This window comes from Bufo gargarizans, chromosome 3, assembly GCF_014858855.1.
Source record: "Bufo gargarizans isolate SCDJY-AF-19 chromosome 3, ASM1485885v1, whole genome shotgun sequence".
Classification (NCBI taxonomy): domain Eukaryota; kingdom Metazoa; phylum Chordata; class Amphibia; order Anura; family Bufonidae; genus Bufo; species Bufo gargarizans.
Genome location: NC_058082.1, coordinates 90,702,766 through 90,716,374, shown reverse-complemented (window position 1 = coordinate 90,716,374; position 13,609 = coordinate 90,702,766). Strand labels below are relative to the sequence as shown.

The 13,609-nt window shown below is 44.7% G+C and overlaps 1 protein-coding gene across 1 annotated transcript; it reads left to right on the top strand.

Annotated features, from left to right (window-relative positions):
• Positions 1-9,906: 9,906 nt before the first annotated feature.
• Positions 9,907-12,548, top strand: LOC122931396 (protein kinase C delta type-like). The gene is made up of 9 exons (XM_044285470.1): positions 9,907-10,168; positions 10,367-10,455; positions 10,599-10,769; positions 10,899-10,990; positions 11,116-11,317; positions 11,440-11,631; positions 11,736-11,864; positions 11,958-12,083; positions 12,315-12,548. The coding sequence occupies exons 1-9, from the start codon at positions 9,907-9,909 to the stop codon at positions 12,546-12,548; spliced, it is 1,497 nt and encodes a 498-aa protein (XP_044141405.1).
• Positions 12,549-13,609: the final 1,061 nt, after the last annotated feature.

Below are 13,609 nucleotides of genomic sequence, written 5' to 3'. Positions count from 1 at the left end.
CTACGAGAGGCCGCGCCCACCTGCTGACGCGGTACGCAGGACGTTCAACACCCGTAGCTGCGCCTCTCACGAGACCTGGAGCGAGCACCACCGGAGTAAGTACAGACTTTAAAACTTTTGCCCGCTCCTCCGTTTACCTTACCGGAAACTCCCGACCCCTGCCAGGGCACCGGAGGGACCCCCGTTAGTAGCCAAAGACTTTTCTGTGAAAAAAAAAAAAAAGTTATTGCCATTGCCGCTCCACTGGGCCCTCACCCCCTGGCTGAATTTGCTGGTTCCTGCTCCTGTTCCTGTTAGCCCTCAGCCTCAGGACACCTTACCCCAGAGAGCTCCTGCAGAAGCTCCGGAGGCGGTGGGCTCCTCTGACCTTCCTGAATCCGGGCAGGAAGAACCCCTGCCAGTAAGGAGGTCCACCCGTTCTACCAGGGGGCACCCACCTGTGAGGTTTGGAGACTACATTATGGGCCCAGGTAGCCCCTCACGGGAAACCCCTGTTTAACCCTGTTTAACCCTGTTTGCAAGCCTGGGTACGGACTCATGTTATCCTTTGAGCCTCCAAGGACTTATATTTTGTTTTGCATTTTCCAAGGACTATTTGCACTTAAAGTTTTATATGGACTATCCTGGTTTATTGATACGCTGTGCCAGGTCAGCGCCCCTGTTCCCTTATGTTATCCTGAGAGAAGAGAACGACGCCCCTTGTCACCACTCCTTTCAGTGATCCTATTTGTCAACTGTTATATTGTTAATGTGGTGATTGCTGTATATGCAAGTTCTCATCTGTCTTTCAGGTTGCCTCTTCCAGATGGGCGGACCCTCCATGTTGCGCCGAGGACGGGCAACGTCATAGCGTGGGGGTATGTAGTGTCCCACTAGGTAAAGGTGGGCACTACACAAGTTAATGTGTTTTATTGCATTTGTGTATTTTCCCTGTGTTATCTGGGTGTCAGGCCTCTCAGGGTGCAGTTTAGCCTCCCAGACGTTAGAGGGAGCTAGAGAGCCCTAGATATATATAGGAAGGCCCAGACAGGGGAGTAGTAGTGTATTCCAGGGGACTAGAGGAGTTACCTCGTCAGCCTGAAGCTCCTGAGGCTAAGGATAGCTCAGTTGAGATACCCCAGTAGTAGGACAGCACCTCCTGGGAGCAACCTGCAGTCACCTGTCACCTCAAGCAGAGAGACAGCTAGGAAACAAAGGTACTGTAACCTCAAGCAAGTGCCAATACTGGAGGAAGGAATTGATACCAAGGATTTAAGCCAGCGAATAGGGATCCGGGCCTTGGGATCCAGCCAGCTAGAATAGCTGTGGGGATAGAGCAGCATAGCACTGCCAAGCATTAATTATATACCCTCCAAGTATCTTGCGAGATTGAAACCTGCTGTGATATAAACCTGCTGTGCATTTGGGACTGTAAAGGACTGTATTACCATCTTGATGTACAAAGTTGGACTGTTATAAGTAAAGCAACGTTTGGTTCACCATACCATCCGTGTACCTCACTTATTGCTACTGAAAACCGGTGTGCCACCGTTACAGGCACTGGCGTCACGTACCTTAAAGGGACCTTGCCTCAGGCACTCTAAACACCTGCAACAACCAGGGCACCTCACCCAACATCAGACCAGGTCTCTACACCCAGAGTGTGCCCCAGAGGAACTAGTGTCTGCCTCTCATTCACTGCTACATGCCTGCCCAGGGTCCTCCAAAAAGTGAGTAACCCTTGATTGCCTATACCGTGACCTCACTGTCGCTATACCCTGCAGGTCTGGCGTGTTGCAAGTGTATATCAGCTTTCTGAGCAAATCTCAGTGTGGTGAAGCTGTAGCACACTGTGTGTATAATACACATATATACAGAAGATATGTAAACTCCAGGATACAGCTCTATATACAGGGCCCCCTTTACAATAGTGCTGCCCATGTAATCTTAATAAAATAAAAAAGGACTACTTACATCACACACCACTTGAATTTGTCTCTGAGCTCAATAAAATATTAATTTTATTAAAAGCCTGCATAAACACTACATGCAAAGCAAGTGTCTTACTACTGAGCTACAGCTCTAGACACCAAATGTAGTGATTTTTTTGCACAAAAAACACAGTGAACCTAAGATCCTTTGTGATACTGACAAATGAAGGAAGTGAGATATCAGCGTCACACATCATTTAAATTTGCCTCTTATCTAGGGCATAATAAAATGCAAAGATTTTTTTGAGGCTGAAAGGGGCTTTGAGCTCAGAAAGCCTGAACATGGGGCAACAGCATTACCACTGAGCTACCAGATTGCCTTGTATGAGCTTTGGATTTTTGTTCATCTATGTGATGCAGCATACAGAGCCACAGTAAACCTAAAATCCTTTGTGTCAGGGTCAGGTTTCAGGGGTCAGGTGTCAGGGTCAGGTGTCAGGGTCATATGTCACATTGGCATTATTTTGATACTTGACTATGATATCTGACCATGTCCTAGAATAAACACTGTACTACTGAGCTGTTTCTTTCTACAGGGCTTGACAGCTCCATGACTTCTGCTGGCCTGGACGATGCTCTAACTCTTATTGTCTGCTGGATGTTCACACAGATTCTTCTACGGAAGCCCTACAACACGGCAGTGGACTGGTTCTCAGCTGGTGTGATGATATTTGAGATGGCTACTGGCAAATATCCATTCTATGCCGGTATACTTCCTCGAACAATCGAAAAGTCACAGATCAATGATGTTCCCACCTACCCAAAAGGACTCAACCACCAAGCCAGAGACCTTATAGTGGGGGTGAGTAGAAAGACACATAGCAGTAATACATCGGCTAAATATTATAAAAATAAGGACATTGAAAATCAGGGATAGCATTGCAACATGTGATAGAATGAACGTCTTTATTCTACATTTATCCAGCTCTTAAACAAGTCACCAGAGAGTCGCCAGGTAGCGATAGATAACATCAGGGAACATCAGTTTTTCACGGAAAGCAACTGGACAAATATAGAGGGAGCAGGAGCTCGACCACCATTCCAACTAGGACCAGTAAGTAAATGATCCAGAGAAGATGTGGCTAGGTACAGTTCCATTATGTTCTTTCTTTATCAAAACTGCTTTTGGTATCTTCTCTCCCTAGCCACCAGTGATGACATTGACAAAAATCGATCACATCCTGTCCTCCACTGAAGCTAATAAGTCACCAATGGCCGAAAAAGATCAAAAACTGCTCTGTGGATTCACATTTGCCAATGAGAACTGGCAGGTCATAAAGCCAATTAAAGAACCTTTCATACGACCACGCAGGTGAGTTATTGTAGCTGAGAGTGGAATACAGATGGGGATTATTGGAGATTCCTTTCATTGCCCTGTGAATCTGTGCAGTGTGGATTCCATTCACTGACTTATAGTCTGCTGATGGGTGGACATAGCAAACTTGAAGGAGGTTACCATTTTGCAATGCTATTTGATTTAATTTCCAACCTGTTTTTTCCTGGTAGAACATTTGGCAGATTTGTGAGAGAGACCATCCGCAGGATCTGGAGGAGGATGAAAAACTGGAAGTAAAGAGCTCCGCTCTGTATACAGATGTCCACAATAGATCAGTAGCTGAAAACCATAATGTTCCAGCAGAGCCTCTTGCTGACATCATAAACAGCAGAAAGATCGACCAACACTTGCTGTCCTTGTATGAGACTCAGATTCCAAACTCTGACCTCTATCTGCTCTCCTGACTACTCATCAGTACTGTGCCACACCAGTCCTTGTTCCTCAGCTTCATTTCCAGCTGCCACTAGAAGTAACCTGAGGGCTGTGACCCGCAGTCTAGCATGCAGCCAAGAAGCTATGGAGTCGATGAAGATTCTTCCAAGAGTCAATGACTTGACAGCCAGCGCTTCTAGTCGACAAGTTGCCTCTTGTGCCCAAGGGAAGGGTAATTCTTAGGCCATGGTTCCCTAGAGGTTTCCTCCATAGGGGTTTTTTCCTCTCCAGCGTGCCAACAGATAATAACATCAACAAGAAAAGGGCGACTTGTTAGACTTTGCCCTCAGTAGAGATCACACCATCCACTAGTGGTATAGAGGGACATAAGAGGACATCTACCACCAATAAACAGTACCATTCACCATCATGTGGTTGTAGCTTATTTATGTTTTATCCAACAAGTCCCACATGCGTATTAGGGCAAGAGCCATCTATGGACTATGGATTGCTATTTATCCTGTAGTTGGGGGAAATCTAAAGGCACTTTCATAGGATGTTGTCTTTTTTAGGTGGTACTCCCCAGTTGCATGCGTTGAATTGTATTCTGTTACTGATGTTCAGTGTAGAAGCTGCATGGAAAAAATCTGCTACAAATCTGTCTTGTTTGCCCAGAGTCTAAAACAGGCTGTAAGGCCCAGACGCCCTGCCCACATATTCAAGCCATTTCTTGGATATCCATGTCAAGACATGGCATGATGAACTGTGTACTTATAGTTAAATTAATTGGAAAACCATCTGAGAAATAAAACTCCTAGAGAGGAGGTTATAGAATCTATTCCCATATTAAAATCAGCCATGGGGGTTTTTAGCTGATGTTTCTGCTCAGTCTGTCCGTTTTATAGCCCATGATAAAGCATTGAAATCAGAGCATTAAATAAAAAGCGTAAAAACTTTCAGAAACCGGCAGACAAAAAGAAACGTTTAGGTTAGATAGGCTTCGCCACCTAACCTCTGCTTGATCCCTGTTCTGTCTGCCCTGGTCAAAGTACAGTGCACAGGTAGTCATATAAAAGATTACACCTTCACTGGTTACTAGAGACTAGAAAACCTCAAAGCTCGGGCAAGAGGGTGGATCCAAAGCCCAGCTAAATAGGGAGGCTGATCAGCTCCTTAGTCATCAGCTGGACAGGGAGCAAAAGGGAAGGATTAACTCTAGCAGTGCTAAAAGGAAGTTCCCAGAGTACTAGACCCAATACACAAAGGGAGATCGGAGCAACGCTCGCACCTGCTCAGGACAGCGGTGGACTCAGACCACCAGCCTAACAGGTTTCTTTACTGAAGAATTAAAATGCAAACAGTTCAGGACAGGTCATACTTGCAATGGACTGGCTGATGTTACACAGAATTTCAGTATCCTCAGTGTTACGGATATTTTACACTTTAGCTTAGTAAATCCATACAGCGTCTCCCGAAAACCAAGCAAATCCGAAGGTGTTATGAATATATAGCTCCCAATCCCCCCACAAACAGGATCCAGGACTTCAGGAAGGGGGTAAAAACGAACAACTTTATTGATGGCCACAGCTAAGCCTTTTATCAAGTCGTCCAGCAAGGGTTACTCTCACGGGACCCTTGTGGGGAATAGGCACACAAAATACAGTGACCAACCAATATACAGTAAGATATTACACACTCCCACATGAACAGTAAAATCTCTCCTCTCTATCCTGGAGATAATTGGATAAAGGGGCTGGACATAGTTCCATGCGGTTGATGACTAAGACCATTGTGTTTGCTAAATGTATCACAGGCAATATCCATTGTGTTTGTGGATTGCGTCACAGGCAATATCCATTGTCTTCGCTAATGTCCATTGTGTTTGCTAACTGCGTCACAGGCAGATGAGGTGGTTTGTGTACATTTAAAGGGCAAAACATAGAAACATAGAATGTGTCGGCAGATAAGAACCATTTGGCCCATCTAGTCTGCCCAATATACTAAATACTATGGATAGCCCCTGGCCCTATCTTATATGAAGGATGGCCTTATGCCTATCCCATGCATGCTTAAACTCCTCCACTGTATTTGCAGCTACTTCTTCTGCAGGAAGGCTATTCCATGCATCCACTACTCTCTCAGTAAAAATAGGGTCAACTACATGAACAGCAGACGAAATACAAGAGTACATTCCTAAAACAGGGGTTTTGTCACACTCAGATGTTACAGTTTTCACAGCTGCACAGGTAATCACAGGCCAAAAGGTGTCTCATTAAAATTGTTGACGCAAACTTTCCTACTCTGCACTTTGCTAGTTGACTTGTACTTTAACATCCTAGTATGTGGTGTAATACATTACCATAAGCAATATCTCCCAACCTTCTGCTACAATATTTGAACAGGCTGCTAATCCACTCTTCCACCTTGCAATATGGAAATCTACACAGGTGGTCCAAACTTTGTGGCGTGTGCTCAGGCACTGAAGGCTTCTCCTGAACAGGGGTGCCTTAGAGTCCATAAAGTCATTTTTAAGACTGATCACCTCTACAGCTCTTTATCTACACCTCTCTTGCAGCAGGCTCGCTTTCTGGAGAAGTTCTGGCTGTATCCTGATTGGTACAAGGTCAAAGAAGAGCTGGACTGTTAGATTCACATATGCTTCCTTCTCCTAAACCTAGGCTGGAGTAGGCTACAACAGACCAACTGGAAAAGATTGACTCTAGTCCAGATCCCTGTGCAAGGGTTAAATAGTGAATATAAGGGGGGCCACTAACCTCTCCCTAAAGACCCAAAGAGAGGCCCCGAGCCAAATTTGTTTAAGTTACGCAGCACTTCCACATCTGCTTCGTAACAATTTCATTCTGCTAAGCTCCTGCAAGTGGACTATGGGCAGTGGACATTTGTGGACACTTGCCCTTATTGCTACTATGGAAAGCAATCAACTCCCTACTTTATTGCACTTTGGAGGGTTAACTTGCACTGCAATGTATGCTATTGTGTGTACTTATACTGTTTTATATTGTTGAACTGCATTAAAATGTTTTTGCAATACAGTATATCCTGTTCATTTGTATGGTTATTATACTCTATCTGCACTGCACTGTGGAATGGTTAAAATGTACAGTACAGCCAGCTAATACTGAGAGGCTTTTTGACTTTTACCTATTGTGGTAATGTGAACAGTGCTGGAAGGTGTGTTGTCCCACTGCAGGTGCCTCAGATGGGTGAGACAGATAAAATCCATAGAGTGGCATTAGTTTCAGCATAGCATCGTTTGCTGAGACATTTTTGTATACATTTTCTGGGCTGGAGTTTACTCGGACTGGTGGCTAGGCTTGGTAGAGGGAGTTGACAGTCCATACCCTTCCAGTATGGGTTTTCCTTTCTACCTGAGGTGATCGCAGGTGAAGCCTGCTTTAATCAGGCTGGCATAAAGCGCCTCAGAGTAGGTCAGTCTGGGAGAAGGGAGAGTGTCTGTGATACTGGAGCAGAGGCTCTGTGTGTGGTCTCAGTCAGGAGGACTGAGGGGCCACAAGGCTATACGAAGCCTGATCTCTCCCCTGTGTGGACTGATGCTTGATGAGTGGAACCTGCTAAGGCTTGGAGCCTGAGACCATGACACTAAGCGGTACTTAGAGGTGAGTCAGGGAAACCTATATGTTTAGGTAGAGCCCAGAGGGGCAGGAGTTCATTTTTGGTTTGGTTCATGTTTTGTGATGCTGGACCTTCACCATACCCAGTGAATCATAACTGGGGTTGCCTGTAGTGCCAGAGTGTGATAAATAAAGCAACACTTGGACTTTAACCCTGTGGTCTGCAAGAGAATCTGTCATCACCGCCCTACCTGAGAGTGTAACCCCTTACACTATGCAAAGTTTTGGAGGAGAAAAAAGAAACAAACACACTGACTTTCTGATTGTCTTGTTTAGCCTAGTTGTGTATGTTTAAAGACTTGTTTATATATGGAAAACTGCTTACGCATTTGCATAGCCTTGAAATAAAGCTCTATACAAATTTATGATAAACAGAAATTGCAACAGTGTTTGTGCTTCGGCTGTGCTTCTCCATTCCACCCTTACATCTAGAAGGTTGTAATATAGCTATAATATATATAACAACAATATGTTGTTTAGCACTGAACATCAGTGGGGATGTGGTTACATTAATTGTGCCAGCATTATTTATTGTTACATAGCGCACAGCCGGATCCTGGAAATTGGTGGTGTGGACTGTGTTCTCCAAGGCTCATTTGCTCAGGGCTAAATAAGACCCCTGGACATTAGCTCATACCATGATTAGATAACAAACATTGTATCCTCATAGCCCCATACCATGACTGGACAAAATCTCCATATGATGACTGAATGATACCACCATACTGTGACTGGATAACACTGCCATTCAATAAATGCCTAACACTGCCATACAATGACTGGATAACAGGGTATAAGGAGACACAGTTTAGGGTTTAAGGTGGCACAGTGCAGAATATGATTAGGGTGCAGAGTACAGTGTATAATAAAGGGGCAAAGTACAGGGTATGACTGGGGTGCTGTGCAGGGTATGATAAGGGGCAAAATGCAGGGTATAAAATGGCATAGTACATGTTGGGAAGCACGGTACCACCTATAAGGTGGCTCAGTGCAGGATATAATAGTGGGGCATATTACAGGGTATAAAAAGCACAGCACAGATTAAGGGGCACAGTACAGGGTAGGGGACTTTGTATAGGGTATGACAAGGAGATACACTACAGCTGGTTCCCTGAGAGGGAGTTGGGAATTATAAAAAATGAAAAGAAAAAAGTTTAACTCTCTCACAACGCCTATCCTGATGGCCCCACCCGAGGCACGTGTCCTTGAGTGCCTAATTAGAAATACTGTCCTGATCAGAACCCCTAGTTGTCTGCAGATAGGGACCAGTGCTTAATAGGAGAGACTCTGCAAGACCGTATATGAGTGACCTAAAGAAGACACTGAGACGGGGATGCTCTGCCACAGATCCTGGGTCACCAGACCTATGACCAGAGAACCGGCTGGACGACTGAGCCACAAACCCTGGGCCACCAGCCTTTGGCCAGGGAGCCAGCTTTCTGAGAGAGACAGAGAGAGAGAGAGAGAGAGAGAGGTGGGGGGGGAGGTCATCTAGCTCAAGCCTCAGACCGAAGAAGTCAGTTCCGTGCTTTGCCTGTGTTGACTTGTACTTGAGTTCCTCCAGTAAAGAAGCACACTGGTTTACTGCAAACATTGACTCTCTGGAGTTATTTCCCATTGGGGTGCATCATGCCTTACCAGCAGCAACATATGGTGACACCTCGGCAGTGTTTGGAGGACCCAGAGTAGCATTGGGCCCACCCCAAAACCCGGCTACGGCATACTGCCTTGAAAACAAAGAAAGAAAACACAAGTTGTTTCTATGGCTTTTTACAGTAAAAAGCACCAGAACAAATCTATACGTAGAGAGGCAGGGTCTCATGGATTTTAGATAGAAATTGCTACGTATTTGCCACGGATATCATCCTATATGGATGAAATCTGCAGAGAACATTATGTTCTCTTCTGGGTGGAAATCTTTTTTGCAGCGTGTGGATTTGATAAAATTTCATCCACGTGGATGCTTTTATTGTACGTTCTCATCCACACCTGCCAGAAATTGGAGCAGGCAGTCCTGCCTAAAAAAATGCAACAAAACGAGCAACAAAAACCACGTGTACGGTGTGCGCTTTTGCCATGGAAAAGCCAGAGGACTTTTCCCTCTCAATACAGCAATACTGACATACAGCAGATTTCAAATCCGATCTGTTTCTAGTCACTTTGGTGATATATTGTTTCCAATGGGATTAAAATGATAGAGAGAATAGGTAAATAGCAGAAAAGAATGGAACTTTATAGCTGCTGATAAATGCAGGCCTGTCAGCCTGGCTGATGATGCCATAGGTCACTCTGTCATGTCATGTGACCTTTAGAATATGGTGATGTCACAGGGCCCTTTGTGACATCATGCAACAGTTAGGTTTAGAAACTCTGCAACCTGAACGGCAGCCATATTTCTTCATCGTTTGACAGGTGAAGGCGACTGTTGCTAGTGCTTGGCAAATTTATTTTTATTTTTTCAAATATAAGACCAGAAAAGAAGGCCTGTTAGCCAAACCGTTCCAAGTGTCACCCCGGAACGTGCTGACGGCAGACAGGACCTTCCTCAGCCCAGCATAACATCTAGGGGCTAAATATGGAGACTTCCAGGAATCTTCCAAAGAAAGGGAAGAGGAAGAGAAAGAGGAGAGTTCAGCCTCCAAATAAGAGGAGGAGAATAGTAACACCGGAGAGGGCAAATGATGGCGGCAAAGAAAAAATGATCAAGGCTTCAAAAAGACCTGGAAGCCCTATACAGGAGAGTATCCAGAGAAAGAGGAAGAGGGGAGAAAGGATGGGGGGAAAAGCTGATGACAGACCCAGCATGTCCTACAATACTGACATGGAACAGCTGTCAGGTGAGTGCAGATCTAAGTTACCTAGAGCCAATACCCCCTAATGTAAGAATTTATGGGATTTTCCACTTTTGGAGAACCCTAATTATGACCAAGATTATGAATTCCTTTCTGTGCTACCCCCTAATGTAGTTACATTGTATTGTAATGGCAAAAATATAGAAATAATAAATCTTACGGTATCTCTCCTGTCTCCACCAGGGACAATCCCAGCAGACGCCCCCATCCTTGTGACTGGACTGGAAAGCTTCACCTTCCATAAAATCCTTGGAGAAGGTGGTTATGGTAAAGTGAGTATTAGGAATTCTTGGGACTTCTTCCTCATGTGTGTCGCAGTAATATCACTCTAGGGATGTCAACGCTTCATGTCTTCTTATCAGGTCTCATGGCAGGACAGGCCTTTCTTCCAGTTCTAATGCTCTGTCTCCTACAGGTCATGCTGGCCACACATCCCGCCTGCCAACAACAACTGGCAGTGAAGCTGGTGAAGAAGAGGGTCCTGCTTCAGGACTTTAAAGACAATGTCCTGATTGAGCGACAGGTCCTGGAGGTGACTGGGAAGAGTCCATTGTTTACCCATGCTTATGCCACCTTCCAGACCAAGGTAAGAGTCTGATCCATTATCGAGGCTTGATCAGTGGGTTAGCTCTACCCGACCCCAACTGAGGAGGCTGCAGGACCTTTACTATAATATTTTAGAAACCTGGATCATATTTTCTGTCTTTTATCATAGGACTTTGCCTTCTTCATCATGGAGTTTCTTAGCGGAGGAGACCTAAGTGGCCTCATGACAGCCAACGCCCCATTCACCGTTCCAGTCACCAGGTAAAACAGAACATGTATATATCAGATAAAGCTGACGCTTGCTGTTAGGAACATGCAGCTTTGTGTCATTATTAGTCTGGTAGTTTAATAGATGAAATGTTGATATTTTTTGTTTTTGTCATCAGATTTATGGCAGCTGAGATCATCTGTGGGCTGCAGTTTCTCCACACCAGAGGCATCATACACAGGGACATAAAACCAGCCAACATCTTAATGGATAGCGCCGGTCACTTGAAGATCGCCGATTTTGGTCTTGCCGTGATGAACATCTTTGGGGATAAGAAGATCTCAGAATATGCCGGAACTCTTAGATACATGGCTCCTGAGGTGAGGAATCATCGACTGTACATGCTACTGAGCTGTTTCTTTCTACAGGGCTGGACAGCTCCATGACTTCTGCTGGCCTGGACGATGTTCTAACTCTTATTGTCTGCTGGATGTTCACACAGATTCTTCTACGGAAGCCCTACAACACGGCAGTGGACTGGTTCTCAGCTGGTGTGATGATATATGAGATGGCTACTGGCAAATATCCATTCTATGCCGGTATACTTCCTGGAACAATCGAAAAATCACTGATCAATGATGTTCCCACCTACCCAAAAGGACTCAACCCCCAAGCCAGAGACCTTATAGTTGGGGTGAGTAGAAAGACACATAGCAGAAATGGAGCGGCTAAATATTATGAAAATGATGACATTGAAAATCATTGTGTGATGAATGTCTTTATTCTATCTTTTTCCAGCTCTTAAACAAGTCACCAGAGAGTCGCCAGGTAGCGATAGATAACATCAGGGAACATCCATTTTTCATGGAAACCAACTGGACAGATATAGAAGGAGCAGGAGCTCGACCACCATTCCAACTAGGACCAGTAAGTAAATGATCCAGAGAAGATGTGGCTAGGAGTACAGTTCCATCATGTTCTTTCTTTATCAAAACTGCTTTTGGTATCTTCTCTCCATAGCCACCAGTGATGACATTGACAAAAATCGATCACATCCAGTCCTCCACTGAAGCCAATAAGTCACCAATGGCCGAAAAAGATCAAAAACTGTTCTGTGGATTCACATTTGCCAATGAGAACTGGCAGGTCATAAAGCCAATTAAAGAACCTTTCATACGACCACGCAGGTGAGAGGGGAATACAGATGGGGATTATTGGAGATTCCTTTCATTGCCCTGTGAATCTGTGCAGTGTGGATTCCATTCACTGACTTATACTGTAGTCTGCTGATGGGTGGACTGGACAGAGCAAACTTGAAGGAGGTTACCATTTTGCAACGCTATTTCATTTAATTTCCAACCTGTTTTTTCCTGGTAGAACATTTGGCAGATTTGTGAGAGAGACCATCCGCAGGATCTGGAGGAGGATGAAAAACTGGAAGTAAAGAGCTCCGCTCTGTATACAGATGTCCACAATAGATCAGTGGCTGAAAACCATCATGTTCCAGCAGAGCCTCTTGCTGACATCATAAACAGCAGAAAGATCGACCAACACTTGCTGTCCTTGTATGAGCCTCAGATTCCAAACTCTGACCTCTATCTGCTCTCCTGACTACTCATCGGTACTGTGCCACACCAGTCCTTGTTCCTCAGCTTCATTTCCAGCTGCCACTAGAAGTAACCTGAGGGCTGTGACCTGCAGTCTAGCATGCAGCCAAGAAGCTATGGAGTCGATGAAGATTCTTCCAAGAGTCAATGACTTGACAGCCAGCGCTTCTAGTCGACAAGTTGCCTCTTGTGCCCAAGGGAAGGGTAATTCTTAGGCCATGGTTCCCTAGAGGTTTCCTCCATAGGGGGTTTTTCCTCTCCTGCGTGCCAACAGATAATAACATCAACAAGAAAAGGGCGACTTGTTAGACTTTGCCCTCAGTGGAGATCACACCATCCACTAGTGGTATAAAGGGACATAAGAGGACATCCACCACCAATAAACAGTACCATTCACCATCATGTGGTTGTAGCTTATTTATGTTTTATCCAACAAGTCCCACATGCATATTAGGGCAAGAGCCATCTATGTACTATGGATTGCTATTTATCCTGTAGTTGGGGGAAATCTGAAGGTACTTTCATTGGATGTTGTCTTTTTTAGGTGGTACTCCCCAGTTGCATGCGTTTAATTGTATTCTGTTACTGATGTTCAGTGTAGAAGCTGCATGGAAAAAATCTGCTACAAATCTGTCTTGTTTGCCCAGAGTCTAATACAGGCTGTAAGGCCCAGACTCCCTGCCCACATATTCAAGCCATTTCTTGGATATCCATGTCAAGACATGGCATGATGAACTGTGTACTTATAGTTAAATTAATTGGAAAACCATCTGAGAAATAAAAACCCTAGTGAGGAGGTTATAGAATCCATTCCCATATTAAAATCAGTCATGGGGGGTTTTAGCTGATGTTTCTGCTCAGTCTGTCCGTTTTATAGCCCATGATAAAGCATTGAAATCAGAGCATTAAATAAAAAGCGCAAAAACTTTCAGAAACCGGCAGACAAAAAGAAACGTTTAGGTTAGATAGGCTTCGCCACCTAACCTCTGCTTGATCCCTGTTCTGTCTGCCCTGGTCAAAGTACAGTGCACAGGTAGTCATATAAAAGATTACACCTTCACTGGT

Coding starts and splice junctions, on each gene's coding strand:
- LOC122931396 (XM_044285470.1), top strand. CDS start 9,907: ATGGAGACTTCCAGGAATCTTCCAAAGAAAGGGAAGAGGAAGAGAAAG. Junction 10,770..10,898: donor ATGCCACCTTCCAGACCAAG/GTAAGAGTCTGA, acceptor CTTTTATCATAG/GACTTTGCCTTCTTCATCAT. Junction 11,318..11,439: donor TTAGATACATGGCTCCTGAG/GTGAGGAATCAT, acceptor ATGTTCACACAG/ATTCTTCTACGGAAGCCCTA.